At 56.9% G+C, this 12,696-nt stretch overlaps 1 protein-coding gene across 1 annotated transcript; it reads right to left on the bottom strand.

Annotated features, from left to right (window-relative positions):
• Window positions 1-535: 535 nt before the first annotated feature.
• PERM1 (PPARGC1 and ESRR induced regulator, muscle 1) lies at window positions 536-6,378 on the bottom strand. Its single transcript, XM_052691549.1, has 4 exons — window positions 6,095-6,378; window positions 3,791-5,623; window positions 3,294-3,410; window positions 536-1,628 (listed from the first exon to the last, which is right to left on the bottom strand). The coding sequence occupies exons 2-4, from the start codon at window positions 5,619-5,621 to the stop codon at window positions 1,549-1,551; spliced, it is 2,028 nt and encodes a 675-aa protein (XP_052547509.1). The 5' UTR covers window positions 5,622-5,623; window positions 6,095-6,378; the 3' UTR covers window positions 536-1,548.
• Window positions 6,379-12,696: the final 6,318 nt, after the last annotated feature.

Here is a 12,696-nt window from a genome sequence, read left to right as displayed (position 1 = left end):
ACTCAAATATCTCCTCCTGGCATTGCTCTGACACAGCAGGAGGTGGCAATAGCAGCACGGTCCCACTGCGCCGTTCCAGCTCCCAGCTCTCCCTCTGAAGCCCTCTTGCTGGCAATGACACAGCCCTGACCTAACAGAAATGTCCGCAGGAAGCTTTGCTCTCATCTCATGACAGGAGATGTGACTGAAATATAAAAGGAGCTGCTGTGGCCAAGCAGATTGCAGCACAGAGCCGTTGCCCCCTCGGCGCACACGGTGCAAGCAGGCCAGCACCTGCCTGACTTTTTCAAGGAGGTGACAGCCATGGGAGCTGCGTGCAGGGCAGGGTGGCACTGCGCCCACCTCGGTGACACGCACGAAGCCTCCAGGATGCACCCAAAAGGTCGTTTCTATGGTGGTGGTGGGGCTGAGATGCTGAGCTGCTGGCTGCTCCCACTTGCACCTCGGGTTCACCTGGCTGCTAAGAGAGGTGAGCGCTGGAAAGCCCAGGCTCTGAAGGAGCTCACCATGCAGACACGGGAGTGCACACAAAGTATTAAAGGAGATAGATCTTTATTGGAAGCTTCCAGCATATTTAGTCTGTTCTCTTCCTCCACACAACTCCTCATACCCAACGTACAGCTCCTACACAGTCTACACAGAGCCAGTATCTCTCCCTCATCACGTGCTGATATGTATCCCACTGCATAATTGCACTGTGTGCTCTCTGCTCTGCACTTCAGGTCTTCAGTGCAACCCATGCATGGCACTCTGTATTGTAAAAGAAGAGCAGAACCTCTTCTTCTTGCCCCTTGTTGCATCGGGCTGCTCCTATAAAGCTCCTAGGCAGACCCACATGGGATTTTAGGGAAGATTTCCCCAGTACCTGTGTGGATCTGGTCCCTAAGTGCCTACCCAACTCCTCATTTCTGCTGTTCGCAGACTTGTGAGCGCAGAAAACCCTCTTGAATAATGCTCTTGGGTGACTAGACACAGAACCGTTCTGTTTTTGCCTCTCACCCCTTCGTCCCCCACAAGGTCACACTCACCCTCCTCCTCCTCCTCCCACTCCATGTCTCCAGGACAGGAGCAGCATGGAACAAACAGACCCCAGGGCTGGCACCCATCAGAGCCACATGTGCACTCCTTGTGCCCCCTCCGACACGCTCCTGTCCTTGCCAGGGCTCTTCCCAGTGCACAGCCCCGATCCCTTTTGTAGAACATGAAGCACTTTTTCTGTTTGTTCTTTTTGCTCTCCATCTCGGTGTTTTGCCAGTGGGTGACCCCCACAGGGAGGTCGGGTGCCAATCCTGCTCCTTGCAGGCAGCATAAATATGCAAGAAGTGTGCGAAGAAAGAACAGAGCTGGCCCACGCCAGGCTCCTCTCCTGTCCGGCACAGGTACAAACCGCCTACCGTGTTGTCACCGGAAGGATCCTGCTCCCCGTGACATCTTGTCCCCTTTGGGGATGGCTCCTCAGAAGTCTCAGTGCTGGGCTCCGGGCTCCTCGTGCTGCCCAAGAACAAGGTGCCCATCCTCAGCTGTCCTTGGGTACGTGCTATCCTGGGGCTAGGTGCGGGGCCGTCCTTCCCTGACCTGCCGTCGGAAGTAGCGGATGGCAGACAGCGTGCCAAAGCTTGCCAGGAACACTGCAAAAGAGCCCGTCACATTCCCATGGTGAGGGTGGCAGCTTCTTGCAACCTAGAGAGTGTTTTCCCAACTTGGAGGCCATGGGACCTCCTGCTACGTATCCCCATCTCATGAGGTTGTTCCCAGTGCATCCTGCGCTGCCTGCACCTTGGAGACCACATCTGGATGTCTAGTTTGGGCACATGGGTCATAGCTCCACCAGATGGCTGTTTCAAGGGAAAGGATGCACAGACTTCACTTGTGTGCTGAGAAGTGAAAGGACTGAGCACCACGGTGGTGATGGATTGAGCACCATGATGATGTTGGATTGAGCACCGTGATGGTGTTGGATTGAGCACCATGTTGGTATTGCATTGAACACCATGATGGTGTTGGATTGAGCACTGTGATGGTGTTGGATTGAGCACAATGTTGGTGTTGGATTGAGCACCACGATGGTGTTGGATTGAGCACCATGATGATGTTGGATTGAGCACCATGATGGTGTTGGATTGAGCACCATGTTGGAGTTGGATTGAGCACCATGATGGTGTTGGATTGAGCACCACGATGGTGTTGGATTGAGCACCATGTTGGAGTTGGATTGAGCACCATGTTGGTGTTGGATTGAGCACCACGATGGTGTTGGATTGAGCACCATGTTGGTGTTGGATTGAGCACCACGATGGTGTTGGATTGAGCACCGTGATGGTGTTGGATTGAGCACCATGATGGTGTTGGATTGAGCACCATGTTGGTGTTGGATTGAGCACCACAATGGTGTTGGATTGAGCACCATGTTGGTGTTGGATTGAGCGACAATGTTGCATTGATCACAGTACATCTACACAAGGTTTGGATGTCAGGATGATGATGGTGGTTGTGTCTGGCATGGCTTACGACAACTTATATATGAGATACTGGGGAAAAAAACCATTGCAGCAAGCTGCATCTCTTGAGTTAGCTCTCCTGATATCTCAAAGGCAATGGCCTTAACTTGGTGCCAACACAGTGCCAGGAGTTTTTGTAATCCCAGGCCCCTGTCCCACCACACATCAGACATCCTGATCCCAGCCAAAAGCAGAAAATACCCAAAACTCAGAACAAATGGATGGAGCTCTTCTGTGAACACCCAGCAAAATCTTCCAGTTTGGCTCATAGCAGAGATCAGATCATCTCATACGTGCCCAAGAAAAGCTCCTTGCACACTGCTTTATGCAATCCCATGGCATGAGGCACACTGTGCCCACGTCTGCCCCTGATACTAAGAAGGCAAGGAAGAGCTGGCCAAGAGCTCCTTGTGATCGTGGTGTGGAGCTGCTTTAGCTAGCATGCTATTCTCAGCCTGGGTGTCAGCTTCCTGGTGACCTTCGTGGGGAACATTTCTCCCATCAGCCTGGGGCCACCTCGATGCCATCTTGGTGCCGCCTCAATGGCACCTTGGTCCCAACCAGCAAAGGCTGTTCTGGGATAAAATTGGGGTCTCTTGTAGGCTACGTGCAAGACAACAGACCCCATTCACAGGGAAAGACCCTAAGCAAGGTGTCAGAACCAACATTCCTGTAGATGTTAGAAAGCACCTTTGGAATAGCAGGAAAACAGCTACATTTTCCCACCAGCACATTTCGGTGATGAGATCCCCGCCTTCCTCCCTGCACACCCCATCCTCCCCCAACCCCACACACCGGTTTTCCAGGCATCCGGAGCCTGCAGGTCGGAGGTCTTCACCGCCCAGGAGGCAAAGGCACAGAAGACAAGGCACATGTCCTTGTGGGTCAGCGCCAGCGGGGCCTCGGGTCTGCCTGTGGGAAGGGGAGCAAGCTCAGGGTACAGCCCCAAAGTTGGTGCTTTTTTTCTCCCAAATCATCAGTCTGCAGCTCAGCAGTCATTGGCATATCTCAGGGTCCCTTGGTGCAGAAGGATTTGGCCATTTTCCCTCCCATCCCCTCACCAGGAACTGGTGTACGTTGTTCCACAGGATGGCACAACCATAGGGACAACTAACCCTGCTAGGAGAAGGATTGGGGCAGGCACACAGCCTGCTGCATGCATGCAAACTGCACACCCTGCTAAATGCATGCACAGTGCACACCTTGTTGCATGCATACACCATGCAAAGCCAGCAATGCACAGATCTCAGCAGTCTCCATGCAGAGCCACACGTGGGCTCCAGCTGCTTTACCTCTCAGTGCAAGGGCCATGTCCAAAGCTGGTGGATACTCAGGACCCCCTCCCAGTGGCACCAGGGCAAGGTGGGACCCACTCCGTGCCAGTGATGGGGAGGTCAGCGCTTGGGTTGTGCTGTGTGGCTTTGGCCTCTGCAGGATGGACATCAGAGCCCCCATGGCTTTCCTCACCTCAGAGGCTGGTGAATAGAAGAGAAATCCCCTCCAGCCCCCCCTGCGCTGGGGTCTGTCGGGGAAGAAGTGTTCATACAGCTCAGGCACTGTGGCAACCGGGGGCTCTTTGGCTGTAGCCGCTTCGGGATCCTCCTTTTGCAGCTCAGCGTGGTGCAAGCCAAAGAACTCCTTCCTCTTCCTCTCCTTACGCTTGGCTTTTTTCCTACTTCCTTCAGGTTCATTGAAAAAATACTCATACAGTTCAGGCAAGGATATTTCCCTTTCCAAGGGTGTTTTCTCACCCTCCATCGTGTTCTCTGCTGCTTCTTCTTCCCCCTGGGACTCACAGAACAAATACTCGTACATCTCAGGCCATGTCACATCCAAGGTGCCTGCCCCAGGGGAGCCCCCAGCTGTGAATGCTGGGGAGCCCATCTCCTGGGGGGGGCTGGCTGTGAAATCCCTGCAGCCCCCAGCAGCAGCAGCCACACTTTGGGGACCGAGAGCCTTCCCCTCCTGGCATGGCTCTCCCAGCCCAGTGACAACCACTGGTGTGGTGACAACCACTGGTGTGGTGACAACCACTGGCATGGCATCTGGTATAGCAACAACAACCGATGGGGTGACAACCACTGGCGTGGCGTCCGGTGCAGTGACCACCACTGGCACAGTGTCACACGCCCCTGTGCCCCCCACCTGCCTGGCCAGCTTGTTGGCCCTTGCCTTCCCTGGTGACTGTGCTCCTGACTCCTTTGCCTTCAGCTTTGGGGACACGTTGGGGGGCACAACCCCCAGCTCCACACCAGGGCTGCCCGTCGGCCGTTTGCTCTCCGCAGCCTCCTCACTGCTCAGCCTCATGGGTGCCGCTTTGGCCGCCTTCTCCTTCCCTTTGCCCTTCCTTGAGGTCAGTGGGGAGGACGAGGGGGCCCTGCTGGATGCTGTGCTGCCCCTCACCGGGCTTCCTGCTGGCTCCTTGTCCCCAGGGGTCACCTCGGTGCCACCAACTCCACGCTGCTTGCGGCTCTTCCTTGCTGATGCTGGCACTTTGGGTCTCACCACCTCCAGGACGCTGGGCTGGCTGGCTGCTTTCTCCCCAAGCTCTGCAGCAGGCTCTGCAGCAGGGTGCTCATGGGTAGGTCCCGGCACCCCAGCATGGCTTTTCCATGCAGTAGCCTCTTGGGCACCACCCTGTGCCACTACTGGGCTCCCACAGGGCTGCCTATCGGCGTCTTCTCCTTGGGCACGGGGCGCAGCAGGGTGCTCAGCATGCTCCATGGCCCCACTGCCAGCATCTCCCTCTCCCGACGCTGCATCGTGCCCCGCGGTGCCCTCAGCTGCAGGTGGATGGGGCGGCTGCCTGCCCTGCACGCTGGGCATGGCAGCAAACAGAGGGCAGATGGGCTGCTTGCCTTCACGTAGAGTGGATGAGCACAGATCTGCTTCGTCCTCTCCGCACAGCCCACGTGGGGAACAGCTCGCCTTGCCAAGCCCTGGCTCGGCGCCTGCCCTGATGCTGCACGGAGCGGGCACACCGTCCCCTTGCTCAATGTCACTGAGGCACTGCTCCTCTGCTGTGGCCAGGGCAGCCGGCTCTTGGTTGCATTCCTCCACCGCCCGCAAGAACTCAGCCCAGTCGCGGTCGTTCAGCTGGATGCTGTACTCGAAGTTATCCATGCCTGCAGCAGCACAGCAAGGGGAGGGGGCCGGAGAAAGCAGGGAGTGAGGAGGGGGCATGGCATCACTAGTGGAGCATGCCCCCTTGCCATCGGCCCCGCTCATTTTGGGGCTGGAATCAGTGGGATCTCATCCCGTGAGGATGGCTCGTGGCAAACCCCACAGGTGGTGCTGAGCTGGCTATGGCCACGGCCGCTCCGTTCTTGGCTGCTCCGGGTATTCCCTCTGCACAGCACCAGGATATTGCATCTCTCCTTCCCTTTTCCCACTTGCTTTTCCCCCAACCTGTGCAAAAAAGCAGAGAGCTGAGGCTCTTTCCTGCTGCCCAGTGCCATGCAGGAGAGAGCATGCAGTGCAACCCAAGCAGAGAAGTTTGTAGCTTTTTGGGGTAGGAAATGCAACAGAGCCCTGAGCCAGCAGGGGGGACCCAGCAGCAGGAGGAGAAGCAGAGAGGCCACAACATTGCATCCTACCTGTGCCACAGCCCCAGATGGTGACAGAGCCATTCAGAGAGCCATGCAGGAAAATCCCCCCAGCACAACATGATGCCGTACCCTTGACGGGGGCAGAGAGCTTCAGCTCTGCTCCATTCACTGCTAAAAATAGTCCCCGTGTCACCTGAGCTGTGGGGAGGGCAGCTCCTTATTTAGAAGCTGCTGGGGCAGAGGCGAGGCGGCGGGCGGCACATTTCTGCCCTGTGCTCTATGGGGTCCATGGGATTGCAGCCCCAAGGGATGGGCATCGCAGCCCTATGGGCATCGCAGCCCCACGGGATGTCCCATAGATGGGTCACGGAGAGCATCAGTGGGATCATAGGGTGCGCACAGGGGAACCGAGCAGCCACGGGACGGCAATCAGAACCAGAAATAACCCCAGCAGCCAGAAATAGCTGGGAACTGCTGCCCTGCCCCTGCTGTGGCCCCGTCCTGCAGGGAGGAAGCTCCCCTGCGCGGCTGCCGTCACGCACTGCACGGCCACGCGGCAGCACGCGGCCCTGTGCATCCTGCAGGCTGACGCACACGGGGAGAGAGCCAGTGGGAACATGGGGGAGGAAAGAGGGCTGCTGCCTGCCAGCCCTATCTGCCGTCTGATCTGGCTGCGCCCTGCTCCCCCTGCTCCCCGCACGTGCTCGCAGACGCAGAAGGGAAACCAGCCGGCTTCCTCCCCTTGGCTGCGCCCGCTTCCTTCCCTTTGAGCCCTCCACCCCGCCTCGCAGACCGCAGCGGGGAACATGAAAGCTGCAGGCGCAGCGGGACGGAACCAGAGCCAGCAGCGGGCTGTTAGCGGTGTCACATTGACAACCGGCACCAAACCCAACAGGAACTGCACACACCCCGGCCCGCGGGATGCGAGCACGGCTCGGAGCGAGAGGCATCCAAGTGTTTATTTTGTTGACCGGGGTGAAGCCCACGCACCATCCTCGGGGGAGCTGCACATCTGCAGGCGCTTCCCTGCCTTCCTCTGGGCTGACCCTGAAGGCACGGCGTGCTGCACCCCATGCTGCTCGGGGGATGCTCCTGTACCTCCGGCTGCCGCCTGCTCCCAGGCCCACACATTGCTGCTTGGGCGCTCAGGATGTGATATAAATAACGGATGTCACCCTGTAATTAGAGATGGGACTGAAATAACGCAGCAGATGAGGCCCCTCTCTGCCCGATGGCACAGGATGGAGCGTGGGAGAAGGAGCCAGGAGCAAGGGAATGGAGCTCAGGGAAACTGAGGATCCTCTTTTGTGCAAAGGGTTTCTTTGGGCTGAACCCACTCCAGGGGCAGTGCAGCGTGGGCTGGGTCACAGAGAAGATCTCCCTGCCTTGATCCAGATCCATCACAGTGTGTCTGCACAGAGGGAGGGATGGGTTTGCAAGAAGCAAGGTAGACAATTACAATAAGCATGATGGAAAGAGAAAGACATCTCCAGATCCAGGAAGGGGTTAACCTTGCACTGAAACTCCGAGCTCTGTGCTGCAACCACCAGGCTGGTTCTGCTGGTTTGGGGCAGGTGAGGCTGGGAATCATCACCCCCAAACCATAGAGGTCGGCATTGTTTTTCCCTAACCCCCCTTTTTTGTGTGTGTGTGTGTGTGCATGGAAATCTGTCCCCAGGCTCTGTTAACATCCCAGCCCATGCTTCCCAGTGGGCTCACTCAAAGGTCAGCGCCTTGGCTGCTGCGAAACCCAGCCTGCGCCTGGCTGACACCCCGCCAAGCTCTCCCAAAGCCTCGCATCCTGGCCTGAGTTTCGGGTTGCTCATCCAAGTCTCGCTGGGTTTCAGGTTTCCCTGCAAGCGTTGGCTGCTCTCGGTGTGCAGCAGCCTTGGGACACAGCTCCGTGCTGGCAGGATGGGTCCCTGTGCCAAGGGGACGTCAGCTGCGCCCACGTGGAGCTGCAGAAGGAGTCAGGGCCACCGCGGGGTTATGGTGTAAAGCTGCATCGCTGCGGCGTGACGCAGTCACACACAGTGTGGTTTGTGGTGGCGGTGGCTGGGGACCAGCATCCACCACCAGGTGACAGCTGTCACCCCACAGCCACCTCTCCGCGGTGCGCTCTGAGACGCCTCCAAGCCCTTCCCTAGCAGCTCTGCTCTCTTTGTCCTTTTTTTGTCCCCATGAGTCTCCTGGGCCGAAGCTCCAGCTCACAGACACCCGATTTCCACTGCCAGCAGGATCGGTGCTTCACCTGCAGAAACCATTTCCCGGCCATTTCCACTAGGTGTCACTTCCACCCAGAAAGTCAGCGCTTCCCCCCCCCCCACCCCGATTTTTCACCTCCTGGTGCACAACCCTAAAAAGAGGCTGCAATGACCAGGAGGTTGGGTTGTGGAGTTCCAGGGTAGGAACGTTGTTGGATTAGGATGTTGCTGGGTTGGGATGAGGTTGGGTTGCAATACTGTTGGGTTGTGATGGGGTTGGGTTGGATGGGATGGGATGGGAATTGGGGTTGGAATGGGATTGGTTTGAGACAGTGTTGGGGTAGGGTGGGATGGGATTGGGATGGGGTTGGGCTGTTGGGTTGCAATAGGGTTGGATGGGGATAGAACTGTGTTGGGATGAGGTTGGATTGGGATGCTGTTGGGTTGGAATGAGGTTGGATGGAGATAGAGTTGGGTTGGGATGAGGTTGGATGGGGATGGAGTTGGGTTGGGATGAGGTTGGATGGGGATGGAGTTGGGTTGGGATGAGGTTGGATGGGGATGGAGTTGTGTTGGGATGAGGTTGGATGGGGATGGAGTTGTGTTGGGATGAGGTTGGATGGGGATGGAGTTGTGTTGGGATGAGGTTGGATGGGGATGGAATTGGGTTGGGATGCTGTTGGGTTGAGAGGGGTTTGGATTGGAATGGGGTTGTGTTGGGAAGCTGTTGTGTTGGGATGCTGTTGTGTTGGGATGGAGTTGAGCAGGCTAGGGACAGATGTCAGTGCTTGGAGAGAATTGGAGAGTTGGCTGGAGAATTCAAATGCCACTAACACAGTGTGCGTGGTCATCCCAGTACCACCAGCAACTCCAGTGTCCCTACTGCCACCAGTGCTACCAGTAACCCCAGTGCCACCAGTGCCACAAGCTGCCATGCTCCTGGCTGGGCCATGCAGAAGGCAGGAAGCAGGAGGAAGCAGGAGCTGTGATGCTCCAGCACTGCTCACATCCTGGTTCTGGTGGCACCATCAGAAATGGGAACCCATCTGCCTCCCAGCAGGGCAAATAAACCCACCTCCCTCTATTAGGCCATTGTCTTTTGAGGAAATGTTATTGTTTCCAGCAAAGCCCTTCCATTGCAGAGCTCTCCCATCTTCCTGTCTCCCTGCTCACATCTGGGAATCCTATTTCAAGAGCACATTTTTTTTCACGAAAGTAAAATATTTCTTCTTCCCCCTTTCCCTTGCAAGGGGGGTGGATTTGCACACCAGTTGGGCTTGGGCTGGATGTTCTAAATGACTGAGGTGCTTTGCGTGCTGCAAAAGGCCTCGTGGTTCCTTGAGCAGAACTTAAGGCACCCCTGGATGCAATGGCTCTGCATGTTGGGATGTGCACAGCACAGTGCCATGCAGGGCTGCAGCCACTGCAATAACCCCACTAATAGCAATGCCAGCACACGGCGCTAATGGAAATCCGTGCTACCTGTCTGACTCATCTCTGCCCATTGATTTAGCAGCTGAGGCCGAACCGAAGAGACAATAACAACTGCAAAGCAGGAGCAGACAGCAGAATTACAGCTGGAAGGAGATGAAAGGGTTGGGAGGAGCACGCTCCATCCCTGATAGCTCTCAGTGCTCTGATCGCCGGCCGCAGGAGCGTGGCATTGCAACCCAGCTCTGCCCCATGGGATGTGTGGGGGGGGTCTGAGGCTGTGACTGCACCCAGGGGGCTGCCCACAGCTCGCCCACCTCTGCACGAGGCCGTGGTTTAGAGAACCCAGCGTGGGAGCAGGTCTGCCCCGCTCCGGCATCTTAACAAGAAGCAGCTGCTGGAGGCGGAGGGAGGGATTGCACAAGGAAAAGGCCCCACTGCATTAATTAAAGGTCACGGGGCCATTCCAGAGGCTTCCCAATTACCTTTGGAAGAGTGTCGCTAATGTGAGATAATGATGTCATACGGCCACTAATGAGGCAGGTTAACCAGACCCGCCGCCCCCTCCCCACGCCAGCACAGCCCTTCCCCCACCCCTCCAATTAAGGTGCCTCACCCCACTCATAACGGGGGAGAAGGAAGAGGCCGTGCCCCACTTTGGGGTTTTGCACCCAGGAGAAGTTCCAGCAAGGCTCATTTTGGTGAAGTGCTCCTTGGGAGTGATGTCAACAGGATATTGTCCCGCCCTGACCTTACTGCCCACGTGGCCCGACCAAATCCAACCCCATTAGCGCTCCTTAATGGAGCATAATTGCAAGCTGCAAATCCTCCTCCCGATGTGTGGAGCTCCCGGGGGGCTTTGGGGCACGAACCCACCTTGGGGACAACCTCACCCCCTCGGACCTGCCCTGAGCAACGCACTGGGATGAGGGTCTGGGGAGCAGGGAAAGCTCTGCCATTCCACCCTGCATCGACCCACGTGCAGGAGCTGCTCCTGCAAATGGGGGCTGGCTGATAAGCCGTAATAGCAGCCACCTCCGGAGAGCTGATAAGCATCCCCTGTCCCCAGCTCAAACCCACAAGCACACACAAAATAAGCCGAGGAGCTGCCAGCTGCAATTTATCAGCGACGGGAAGAGACAGCGCACGGCTGGGAGCGAGGGAGAGCTTGCAGAGGTGGAGGGAGCGCTCCTGGGAAGGCAGAACAGAGCAGTGCTGGGTTATTAATTATCCACAGCGTTCATCCCTCCCACGTTCTGCAAAGAGGAGGGGGAAAAAAAAAAAAAAGAAAAAAAAAAAAAGAAATAAAATAAAAGTTGTCAGGGCCAAATGGAAATGGGCGGATGGGAGATGAAAAGGGGAACGGCGGGGAGAGGAGGAGCAGGGCTGTGCTGGGAGCTGCCAAGCTGTGCCAGGGCCGGGAGAGCACGGCGCTGCTGATAAGGAGCTGTTTGCCCATAGGGATCCCACGAATCCCCCAACTCGCTGAGGAGGCTGAAGGGTGGGGTGTTTTCCCTTTTGCCAGAGCGCTGACATCTGCTGCAGGAATCCTGCTCCCGTGGCTCCCCGAACGCTGGGTGGGATTTTTCCATGCGCTCACGGCTCAGCCTAAACCAACAAAATCCTCCCCAACCTGCAGGGGAGGAAGGGCTGGGAAGGGCTGGAGCAGTAATCCCTGACCTTTGCTAATCCGCAGGCAATCGCTGCGCGCGAGCTGCGTGCTGCAGCAGACCGCAGGCTACGCTCTCCCCGTGGGCAGCAGTTGGAACCTCAGCAGCTCGGAGCTGCCCTGTGGGGGCAGGGGGAGGCTATGGGGCCATTGGATGGGCCCTGCAGGCTGTGGGACCTTTGGAACTCCGTGATGTGCTGAGTTGGGAGCTGAGCCGAAGGGCAGCATCTCCCCCTCGCTCATTTCTTCCATGCTGAAATGAGGATAATGAGCCCGAGAGAGCTGGGAGATGCTGCTCCAAAAACCAGCTCTGTGTAGCAACTGAGGTTGTTAGCACCGGTGGGAAAGTGCTCTCAGCTCCAAGCAAAAATATGGATGCTGAGAGCAAATTCCTCTCGCCAGGATTCTCACCACAGACCCAGAGCCTCATTTTGGGTCGAAGTTTTCTGGTCCCCAGTGCCTCCCTTCAGCCACGGTGCAAATCCAGCCTGTCACCCGGCCCCAGGTCTATGAGAAAACACCCGCTGCAGCACACCAAGTATTTTCCAGCTAAAAAAGCACCCAGAGAGCTGCAGAGATGAGCAACACCTGCATTCAAAGCCATCCTCAGCTCCCCACCTCCCTGCTCAGCTGCACTGTGGGTTACCCCTGGCTCGAGGTGCACAGCCACAGGGCTGCTCTGAGCCGTGCACTGGCACTTCTGCCTTGCAATGGGTGCTGCTGCCTTATGGTGTGCTCACTTCAGCCCCATCCTATGTGATGGGACCATCCAGCTCAACACAACCTTTTGCAACTGGTTTGGCCAACCTACCCTACATCAGCTTCCCTCTGAAGTGCTGCAGCTTTGCATGGAGCGAAGCACGACTTTGCACAGAGCACAGCACCAACACATGAGGCTTCCTGAGTCCATAACCTCAAAGCACCAAGGGGGAGGCAGGAAGGGGGGGTGGGCTGTGCATCCTTCCCACCAGGCTGCCAATATCACCTGGCAAAGCAGGGCCATCGGAAGACATTGTCCTGCATGCTCCCCTCCTCCCTGTCTGGCACCGCCGGGCACTTGTGAATGTTGATCTCTGATCAGGCTGAGTGTGAGTTGCTAATTGCTGCTGACACCTGCCTGGATGGCTGGGGTATGTGTGCCCCTTCCCCAACATCCCAAGGCGCTGGGACTTTGCAATGTGGGACCCTGAATGCACTGCATCTCCTGGGCATGAGCTTGGCATCCTATCTGTGCCACGCTGCAGCAGCTTTGGCCGTGTTTTAATCTGTGCAGCTTCAATCTGAACCTTCCCTGGGGAAGCCTCCCTCCCCCACCACCTCTAATAGGCCTCCCCATCTCTGTATGG

This window comes from Tympanuchus pallidicinctus, unplaced genomic scaffold, assembly GCF_026119805.1.
Source record: "Tympanuchus pallidicinctus isolate F22 unplaced genomic scaffold, pur_lepc_1.0 scaffold29, whole genome shotgun sequence".
NCBI classification, from domain to species: domain Eukaryota; kingdom Metazoa; phylum Chordata; class Aves; order Galliformes; family Phasianidae; genus Tympanuchus; species Tympanuchus pallidicinctus.
This window is presented reverse-complemented; position numbering and strand designations above follow the sequence as displayed.